The sequence below is a fragment of the Daphnia magna genome, linkage group LG5 (assembly GCF_020631705.1).
Source record: "Daphnia magna isolate NIES linkage group LG5, ASM2063170v1.1, whole genome shotgun sequence".
NCBI lineage: Eukaryota > Metazoa > Arthropoda > Branchiopoda > Diplostraca > Daphniidae > Daphnia > Daphnia magna.
Window position 1 is genome coordinate 9190733 of NC_059186.1, and position 10306 is coordinate 9201038.

At 42.9% G+C, this 10306-nt stretch overlaps 3 protein-coding genes across 5 annotated transcripts; all 3 read right to left on the reverse strand.

The window, feature by feature from the left end:
- Positions 1–613: 613 nt before the first annotated feature.
- Positions 614–1625, reverse strand: LOC116922423. Its single transcript, XM_032928781.2, has 2 exons — positions 1434–1625; positions 614–1366 (listed from the first exon to the last, which is right to left on the reverse strand). Exons 1-2 carry the CDS (start codon positions 1557–1559, stop codon positions 737–739), a joined length of 756 nt encoding a protein of 251 aa, XP_032784672.2. The 5' UTR covers positions 1560–1625; the 3' UTR covers positions 614–736.
- Positions 1626–3446: 1821 nt separating this feature from the next.
- Positions 3447–4689, reverse strand: LOC116922629 (mucin-5AC). The gene is made up of 2 exons (XM_032929007.2): positions 4517–4689; positions 3447–4450 (listed from the first exon to the last, which is right to left on the reverse strand). The coding sequence occupies exons 1-2, from the start codon at positions 4604–4606 to the stop codon at positions 3710–3712; spliced, it is 831 nt and encodes a 276-aa protein (XP_032784898.2). The 5' UTR covers positions 4607–4689; the 3' UTR covers positions 3447–3709.
- A 1757-nt stretch (positions 4690–6446) lies between these two features.
- Positions 6447–9938, reverse strand: LOC116923964 (extensin-2). Of its 3 annotated transcripts, none has more exons than XM_045174263.1 (6): positions 9804–9938; positions 9575–9753; positions 9155–9502; positions 8375–9079; positions 7830–8294; positions 6447–7751 (listed from the first exon to the last, which is right to left on the reverse strand). In XM_045174263.1, the coding sequence occupies exons 2-6, from the start codon at positions 9722–9724 to the stop codon at positions 6657–6659; spliced, it is 2763 nt and encodes a 920-aa protein (XP_045030198.1). In that variant the 5' UTR covers positions 9725–9753; positions 9804–9938; the 3' UTR covers positions 6447–6656. The 3 variants fall into 3 exon arrangements, with proteins under 3 accessions (XP_045030198.1, XP_045030196.1, XP_045030197.1); XM_045174261.1 differs by having other exon boundaries at positions 8375–9082; XM_045174262.1 differs by having other exon boundaries at positions 8375–9082; positions 9575–9737; positions 9804–9918.
- Positions 9939–10306: the final 368 nt, after the last annotated feature.

A 10306-nucleotide genomic window follows, 5' to 3' on the forward strand; every position in this document is an offset into this window, starting at 1 on the left:
GCAAGTCAAACGGAACGTCATAGTCTAATTTTTCAAGGTAAGGAATTCAACCTATCGAAATTAGGGGAGAGGGGATCAAAAATCCATGATGGCCGCTTCCTTTTTTTTTCTTCTTTCATCACCCAGCCTGTTACCCTTGATGAGAGGTAAAGGATTACGCCCCCCTAAATGTCCTAAAATTGTTTTATTTTTCATACGCAGAATATGTGTTGGAAAACGATTTATCGTTAAAATTACCTGCAAAGTCTTCACAAACTTGTGTCGTTTATTATGAATCAGCCTTTTTCAGATGGCCTGCATTAAAAATATGAAGCAACGTGTCACGATGTGATCGATCACCTTACTCCCCAAAAAACTAATTTATGCTGGTATTGTACTCGGTGATGCTATGGATATTTATTAGTGCAATTAATAGGGAGAAGAAAATATTGGAAAATGGAAAACATGCTCTGCTTGATAACGTGTGATTTATTGGCTTTTCAAAAGTTAAATGAGAATTACCCATTCATGATCTTGTTATGAAATATGCAGAAAACTAACGACGCTGTTCTTTTCAATAAACGTCGGGTCGTTTTTCATCATCTACGAAAACTTTTATGTAAACCAAATTGTATATCTGAGAATTTTTCATAATGTATTTTTCAGTACTTGTCATGGAGGAAAAACGAGAAATTTGTCACTTGAAATCACCAATAAAAATGAATTCGAAAAAAAACTACATTTTGTTTCTGCCCCATTAAATCAAATCAGTTTGAAAGGCTTCGTCGGGATGTTGTCGATTTCCATCGAATCTCCACGTCGTTTTCATTCCAAATGGACGAGAAGACGATGGTCTCAATCGGGTAGCCATCGATTCAATTGCAATTGCATCTTCAACTTTCCCAGCAGACGAAATCGGGCTGAACGTTTGTGAAGAACGTAATCGTTCACCTCGCGTCCGATTAACGCGCTGCCTGGATCGGCTGGAGCTCGTGCTCGTCCGGCTATCGATCGTCTCCGACTGCCTCTGCATTTGCTGTCGCTCAACGGCCGCTTGCTCAACAACAGGAATACTTGTAGTTGTTGTAGTTGTTGTTGTTGTCGTAGGTTTTGGAGCTGCCCGGCTCATGGTGAAAGATCTGCCGTTTGATTCCGTCGACGATGCCACGAAATTTTCCATACCAATCTGGACATATTTGACTGTAGCTTTGTAGCCGTTCGGTCCGGATGTGTAGGATACTGTCTGAAGTCGCCCGTCTGGCAGGAGTACTTTGTATTGACCGATAACTTCTTGGCCGTCACTGCTTTCTGCTTTAGATTGTCTAACGCGAGTCTCGTTGACAGTCGGTTCAGCTTCGACGGCATATGAATACTGGAACGGATCGCCCTTTTTCAATCACCAAAAAGCAATTAGCAAACATTGACACGGAGTCTTGTTGAGGTTGTTTTTTTACCTGGTCGATTGCCTCATCGGGATCTTGTGTAGTTGTAACTACTTTCGATTTGGAAGAATTAATGTTGGCTGAGTTAACCGTAACGGCCAACGCCATCAGGACGAGGGTGACAGCCGACCGTTGCATGATGGATGTTCCGGCTCGGGTGATGGATGGCGAGTCTTAAATGACAAACGATCGACTGGCGAACTCTCTTCATTGTACAAGCCAATTCACTTGGTTTTTATATACGGATGTCTTAATAACTACAGCACAGAACACAGCCTTGGGAAACAGCCGGTACAAGAAATAAAAAATAATACGTCCTCTTCAAGGACGGACCATTATGGCATTAGATCAATGGAGAATCTATTATGATCCTGGACAACTATATGGAGCTTCCTTTGTTTAGCTTGCTACTACTATATAGCTTAACTCTCACTCCTTACTTTTTGTTTTTTCTTCAGGTAAATAATCCAAATTCAGATGTTCCTCCCTTGAGCGTGTTGCAAGCTTAGAGGCAATAGATCCAAGGTTATTTATATATACGTGCGCACTTCTATACCTTTCCGGATAATATTGCCCCCGAGATTTTGTTTGGCCAATCAGCAGGAGAGCATTGCTTACGAGATTAGTTGTTTTTTCAGGTATCACAAACAAAGAAGGCTATTCTTAATGACTCTCTGGTTCTTCGTTGGATTTATAGTTGGACTCGTTAGCGATTCGTATCGACCGTACGAAAACAAATACGATCGGATTGTTTGAGTGTTTATTGGTTCCTCAGTCTGCGAATTGATTGAAATAGTTGAAATTACTCACAGAGGATTGAAAAACATATTTGGAAAAACAGCAGCTGGACGCAGTTGGATTTGACGTTTATTACAAATCGCTTTTTCTATTTGTAGGACAGCGATCAATTACCTGGCCATTGTGTATGTAGTACAATTGATCGACTCAATTTCTGCGAATGATTGCCACCTTCTTTGACCACCGAAAACAACGATTTTGGAAGCTCGCCCGGATCACTGTCATTGTCTGTATGCGAAGGTCACCCAGCCCCTCGTTCTGGCTAGGATCCACTTTCTGCCACTGACCAGCATTAAAACAAAAACGAAGCTAAACAGATAAACAATTCATTGTTTCCGAGTATTACATATTAGCTTAATCAATTCATTGGTTTTGGTTGGACCAAAAAGGGTGTGGCAGTCGACCAAATCCTTTTGACTGTGTTGAGCTACACGAAATTTAAACACGTAAGAAATTTCCAAATGATTTACATTAGCTGGTCATCATGTTTTATTTGTAAATGTTATACCAGTCCTTAATGAGAAAGTCGACACGGTTAAATGTCGATCGTAATCAGCGGGTTGGGCCATTCCTACGCGGTTAACGCGACGGGCGTGACCACTAACGAAACTTTTCCCACCGCTGGAAAGTTAATGCCGTGTAACTTTTCTGTGCACTTGCATTTGACTGCCTTTTCCTATTGTGGCGAAAATTGTTTCTTTCATTGAACCAAAAGTTTCAACCGCCATTTTTGCCCGCTGACTGATGGTAGTTTTTCTGGAACGAATTGCTTTCAAAATTCCTTTTTAATGAGATTGTCCCTTTCTGTTCTTAAAAATCGGCTTTATTCTTATTTGTTTACTGATATGATTCAATTAACTTCAAAAGAAGAGACACCTTTAATCTATAATTTTGGATGTTTTGGATGCCCTTTCTCATCTCTACGTAATTTGATCAATAAATAGGTTCGTTATAACTGTTGTCATTGCAGGTTGTCATTATATTTTTCAAACAAAAAAAAAATGTTTGCGAGAGTCTGACGAAGCCAATTTACTTGACTCGCATGCAATTCGATGATTTGGCAACCGTCTTTGACGTGGCGATGGCACGCACAGACGTGATTCATAACACCTTCCAAATATGTCGTCATAAAAAATAGCTATTCAAGTCGTAACGATTCTGCAACAAAGGAAACTAATTTTTCTTCCGTCCACTGATTGTCTAGATTTCAAAAGAAGGTTCTTTCAAACGTTTATTTTTGATTTATTAACCCTATAGAAAATACAACAAATCCATTTCATGTTAGACTCTATGATAGCAAGAAAAGTGAGGCGTCTCGTTAAAGACGTAAGATGAAAATGGAATTTTTTGAACAGCCAACACATGACGATAAAAAAAACCCGTGTGGTACGGTGCTAATTAGAGATAAACGAAACTCGTTAAAAAAAAGGAGGTTCAATCAAATGTATAGATCAAACATCTTGTTTTTTGTGTTCATTCTTGCACATTTGTTATGAAGGAAGTTCTGATTGAACTTTTCGTCCTCCAAACGAAGCGTTCCATCTCGTTCTTCCGCTTATGGTTGATTTTGTTGATGAACTCGGCTCGGGGGCTTCAGTGCTAACACGACTATTGCGACCCCGTCCAGTCGGAGTTGTTGTGGTGGTCGTGATGGCCGCAAGAAACGGGAGTGAATGCTGAAGCTGAACCAACGAAATCTTGTCCGGCGTTCCATGTAACCGATGTGGTGGTGTTATGGCAGTTATCGATTCTAACTTCATTCTCCTCTTTGTTGGAACCGGAGGAGCCGTGGATGAAGTAGACGCAACTTCCATTGAAGGAGACACGGATGAAGTGGACGTGACTTCCACTGGAGGAGCCATGGATGAAGTGGACGTCATTTCCGTTGCTATCGTCGTCATAGAAGACTCGCCTGTAGGCCGAAAAAGAATTTCTGTGATGGGCTGCAAATGTTGTTGAACTGCATCGCCACCGGTGGTAGTGTTGGCTGTTTGATTGGCTTCGTCATGAACACCGTGATTGCCTATTTTATGGTATTGAACGACAGCGCTGTAGCCAGTTGGTGCGCAGGTGTAGACAACCGTCTGAAGGCGGCCATCAGGTAAAATTGCTTTACATTGGCCGGTCGTGATGGATGGAGTACTTTCGCTGCTGATTTCATCAACTTCTTTTCGTGGTTTTCTAATTGGAAGAACTTCTTTAGACTCAGTTTGAGGTGGTAACGGATCAACCTGCAAAATTGGATAGATCAGACCATTTCGAAATGAAAATACGAAAGTTTATGGTTAGATTCTTACCGTTGAGTGTTCGTTAAAGGGAGAAGCGTGGCAGTAACTCCACGTCAATGCGCTGATTAGTAACAAAGACACGAATGATGAGAACATCATGGATGACGATCGTGCGCGTAGTCGACGTGGAAGAAATGGATACTACATCACCCCACACTCCGTGTGTCTATATATACATGCGAATTGGCTGTAAAGTTTGGAACATAACAAGCTCATAAACTCAAAAAACAACAAGGCACCAGGGGGGAGATTGATTTCCAACGAAATTTGATGCCAGAATTTGGCACGAGGACAAATTTTCAAAAATATTTTCAAAAATATGTCAAAGGTCGATTATCTCATCAACGGTTGCTTATTTCAATATCAGCTGGGCAGATTGCCTGTGCCATCACACGTTCCACTCTTTTCCGCTTGTTGATTCAATGGATGCGTCATACGTATAGCAATAATAATCATGCCACAGGGGATGTTGACATGAAGAAAGTTCATTATGTAAGAACTGCTCGTAGTCTCATAGTCGAGGCTAAGTCGTTCCAGTAGATCGACCAACAAAAATGCCCATGAATTCTGCGAGATGCCTACGGTATTATAGAAGGCGCTGTCCTTAATCTCGATCTGCTTCATGGGGCAAATAGAATTGGCCCTCTCTAGAGAGAGGGTTCTATTTGAATGACGTCATAGAGAACAAAATGATAGGGTGGAATCGATATACGTCGGACGGTGATGGCTATCACATCGAAAGGGGAGCCAGGTGTCGAAGACTGATGACGCACGATTCGGCCATATTAAATCCAATCACAATAAAACGCAGAGTTAAAAAAAAATATATTTTTTGAACACGGACACAAAGGTTATTTTGTCGTTGGAACTTTGTGTGCTTTTTTCTGAATACATACAAGTATAACGGTACGAATTGTTCCTTATTTACGTAGCATATCATTTGGGGCTGAAAATTGCGGTCTTTCATTGTAATGCAGCGATTTGATGTGATTATGGCTTCAGCAATTGTGGGTCCTGGGTGAACGAGAACGCTTTGAATGCAATTTGACCGGTCCTCTGCCGTGAAAGGCAGCCGTACCTGCATTTTCATAGCACAATGTTCATCTAGCTTGTCTCGTATTGCAAAAGCATTCGCGAATATTAAAGCAACGACTCAGCCTAATTATAATACAGCAATAGATCCAATTTTCGTGAGTTTGCACGTGAATTTTCATGCGTACTTAATCGAATTCGGATGGCTGTTAGTCTATGACATTCGGCTCTTTGATGTTGAGCTATTGTAAATGCGGTACAGAAGCAATGACCGAGATGAAATTTCTTAGAATTTCATTTTCGTTGATTAAAAACTGAGCTTGTTTTGATTCCAAGGCTTTATAATATGAGCTAGACTATAAGTCTCTGAATTCTACAGTCATCTGAATTATAAATCAAAGCCAAAAGTTATAAAATCGATTTACTGTTGTGAGTTGCATTCGGTTTGTAATCAACTAACATCTTGATTTAAAAGAAAACCGTTTCGATCGATACGATGGTGGAAAAATAATATGCTTCGTTAGCTTTGCCATATATAGTCTGTTTCAGTTTGAATGATTTATGGGATGGAATGGTATCGTCGTGAATCACTCGAAATGTTTAACTGTTAACTGCTCTTCGTCTAATGTTAACATTCGTAACTTGACGTCTAACCGTGTTACTCTCATGAATGCTTTCATTATGGAGGCAATAAATCACGGGAGGCAAATTTCGTTGGCCTCTGTTATTAGCTTAATAGTTTTGAACTATACCTCGTAATGCTTAATTTCATCCAAGTCACGTTCGGTTGCAAAATATCGATCTGTATAATCATCCAATCTTTGTTGGTGAGCATCGTTCAGCCAAAGTAAATGATGTAGACATTCGAAGCAAAACGTTCGTGATTTGAATAAAAAAGTTCGTTTCCTTTTGCGTAGTAATGAAATGTATTGAAAATCAAATAGTAATAATAACAAGAGAACAATTTTTTATGTAAGAAGCAGAACAAAGATATCTAAAGAGTTAGCTTCCAAGTCAATAAGATGTCAGTTAATCATGTCGAAAACTCCATTTCACCGATTGATGAAGGCAGGATTTTTGGTAAGCGAGAGTCTAACGACAAGGGGTTGGCGTTAGTCTACCGTCTACCATATGCGGACATCACACGTTTCGGTGCGTAAGATGGAGCAGGAGCGGAGGGGCTTGGAGCTGTGTAGGCAGGGCTTTTGGCCGGAGAAACATAAGAAGATGTCACCGGAGTAGGGACGGGAGCAGGATAGGCAGTAACAATGTATGGTGGATATGAAACGTAAGAAGACGTAGTGGTGGTAGAAGGAGTAGTAGTGGTAGGAGCGTAGGTGGTAGTAGTAGCAGCGGTGGTAGTGGTAGGGGTGGGGGTAGTGGTAGGGGCGTAGGTAGTGGTAGGAGTGTAGGTAGTGGTAGGGGCGTAAGTGGTCGTAGGAGCGTAGGTAGTAGTTGTGGTAGGAGCGTAGGTAGTAGTTGTGGTAGGAGCGTAAGTGGTCGTAGGGGCATAGGTGGTCATAGCAGGAGCGTAAGTAGTAGGAGCTGGGTAGGAAGGGGCTGGAGTTGGGTAGGAAGGGGCTGGAGCTGGGTAGGAAGGGGCCGGAGCTGGGTAGGAAGGGGCTGGAGCAGGTTTTGCGACGTAGGGCATTTTCACATAGGTGACCGAGGTTTTGGTGTGTGAGAATGGGGCCTTACGAGGTGGTTTGTAAGGTGCAGGAGTCTCATAAACTGGAGCCGCTGTCGTGTAAGCCGGGGCAGCCGTTGTGTAAACAGGTGCAGGTGTAGTGTAAACCGGAGCTGCAGTTGTGTAAGTCGGGGCAGCCGCTGTGTAAACCGGGGCAGCCGTTGTGTAAACCGGTGCAGCTGTTGTGTAAACCGGGGCAGCCGTTGTGTAAACCGGGGCAGCCGTTGTGTAAACCGGGGCAGCCGTTGTGTAAACCGGGGCAGGTGTAGTGTACACAGGTGCTGGTGTCTCGTAAACTGGAGCAGGTGTAGTATAAACAGGGGCTGTGGCATATTTTTGGCCTTCTGCGTAGGCGACATTGGCCAAATGACCATAAGGTCCTGACTCGTACGTAACTGTTTGTTCTTTGCCATCAGGAAGAAGAGTTTTGTATTCTCCTACAGCCGTTTCTCCATCAATGGTTTCCTTTTTGGAGTGCTTATTTCCTTTGTAATCATCAACTGAGTATTGGTAGCTCACCTTCTTCTGTTTTGTTTCGATTTAAAGAGCATGAATAGTTAAATTTTCAACTCATATTTCGATAACATGTTAACCATTACATACCTTTTCGTAGGCTGGTTCCATGTAAGCAGGTGCTTTGTAGGCAGGTGCTGGCGCAGGTGTTGTGTATACGGGAACTGGGGCAGGAGCCATGTACGTTGGAGCTGGAGCAGGAGCCATGTATGCTGGAACTGGGGCAGGAGCCTTGTACACCGGGGCTGGAGCAGGAGCCTTGTATGTTGGAGCTGGGGCAGGAGCCTTGTACACCGGGGCTGGGGCAGGTGTTGTGTATACGGGAGCTGGAACAGGAGCTTTGTACATTGGAGCTGGAGCATAGATTTGGCCTTGCGCATAGGTGACGTTGGCTAAATGACCGGCAGGTCCGGACTCGTACGTAACTGTTTGTTCTTTGCCATCAGGAAGAAGAGTCTTGTATTCTCCAACGGCCGTTTCTCCATCAATGGTTTCCTTCTTGGAATGCTTGTTACCTTTGTAATCATCAACGGCGTATTCGTAGCTCACCTTCTTCTGTTCCTCGTCAAAAGTGAAGAAACGATTACATCGTAACGATTATGTTAGGGACTTTAAGGACAGCAATAATGATATACCTTTTCGTATGCAGGTTCAACATAAGCAGGAGCTTTGTAAGCTGTCGGTGCTGGAGCAGGAGTTTCATAGACTGGAGCTGGCGCAGCAGTTGTGTATACTGGGGCAGGGGCAGGAGTTGTGTATACGGGAGCTGGAGCAGGAGCCATGTAGGTTGGAGCAGGAGCAGAAGTTGTGTACATTGGAGCTGGGGCAGCAGTTGTGTATACGGGAGCTGGAGCAGGAGCTATGTAGGTTGGAGCTGGAGCAGGAGCCACGTACATTGGAGCTGGGGCAGCTGTTGTGTATACGGGAGCTGGGGCAGCTGTTGTGTATACGGGAGCTGGAGCAGCAGGCTTGTACATTGGAGCTGGAGCAGGAGCCTTGTATGCAGGAGCTGGAGCTTTGTACATTGGAGCTGGAGCAGGAGCCATATATGCTGGAGCTAGGGCAGGAGTTTCGTAGACTGGAGCTGGTGCAGGTGTCGTGTATACGGGTGCTGGAGCAGGAGCTTTGTAACTAGGAGCTGGGGCATAAATCTGGCCTTCTGCATAAGTAACATTGGCTAAATGACCGGCAGGTCCGGACTCGTAGGTGACGGTTTGTTCTTTGCCATCAGGAAGAAGGGTCTTGTATTCTCCTACAGCCATCTCTCCATCAATAGTTTCTTTTTTGGAATGTTTGTTACCCTTGTAATCATCAACCGAGTATTCGTAGCTCACCTTCTTCTGCTTGCCATCATAAACAAGTGGTTTAAGCCTTAAAATCCAAATATGCAAAGGTATAATTTAATAATGACGTACCTTTTCGTATGCAGGTTCGACGTAAGCAGGTGCCTGGTAGGCCGGAGCAGGAGCTTGATAAGTAGGGGCCTGTGTTGGCACAGGGTAAACCGGAGCTGGTGCAGCGTAGACTGGAGCCGGTGCAGGAGCTTTGTATGCTGGGGCTGGAGCATAAGTTTGTCCTTCGGTATAAGCCACATTGGCTAAATGACCATAAGGTCCCGACTCGTACGTCACTGTTTGTTCTTTGCCATCAGGAAGAAGAGTTTTGTACTCTCCCACCGCAGTTTCTCCATCGATTTTTTCTTTTTTCGAATGCTTGTTGCCGTAATAATCATCAAGGGCGTACTCGTAATTCACGATCTTTTTCTGTTATTCCACACGAAATCGGTAACAAAAGCCACACACAATTATCAAGATAAATGCACAAAAGAAACTTACCAACGAGTACATGTCGGTTGGTGGATAAACATCGCCGGTGACTACATAAGATTTCTTTTCGGGAGCATAATCAGTACCTCCCCAGCTTAAGCTGATGGCAGCGCAAAGCAGAGCAATATGAAAAAAGCTTCTCAGATGAATTCTATCCATTATTTTTTTTTATCTGGGAAGAAATCAAACTACAAAATAAATGAGGAAAAATATGAATAATTTTTAAGGAGTTTCTTACTTTCAATTACAGCTGATCGAGAGGATATGTCTTACTTGGATGACTTACCGAAGACAGCTGATAATTTTCTGACCATCAGATGAAGCTTTATATAGCAGGTGCAAATACCTGTTTTCGTAACCTTGGACTCTTCTCATATTTTTTTTTACTCTACTCTTGGATATCGGTGCAATCACTGCAAAAGGTGATGGGTACACGGCCAATTATAGCGACACAAATTCTCAGAAGTCTTCGTCATTAGGACGGAATGAAACAACACCGCGTCACAGGTAACATCATGGCGGGTCGGATTGGGACAGACTTAATTGTACCAGTTTTCATTGGCGCCGTACAGTACCAAAAAATGCAGGTGTTTTTATTTTACCACAGACAGAGCCTAAAAGAGATTAAGCTTACAGATATGCAATTAAAAAAAAACAAATAACGCGCTGAGCTGTTGAGAACTCGAATATTAGGCTAATGAAATGCTTCAAATGTAAAACTATTCAGCAAAAGCAAAATAT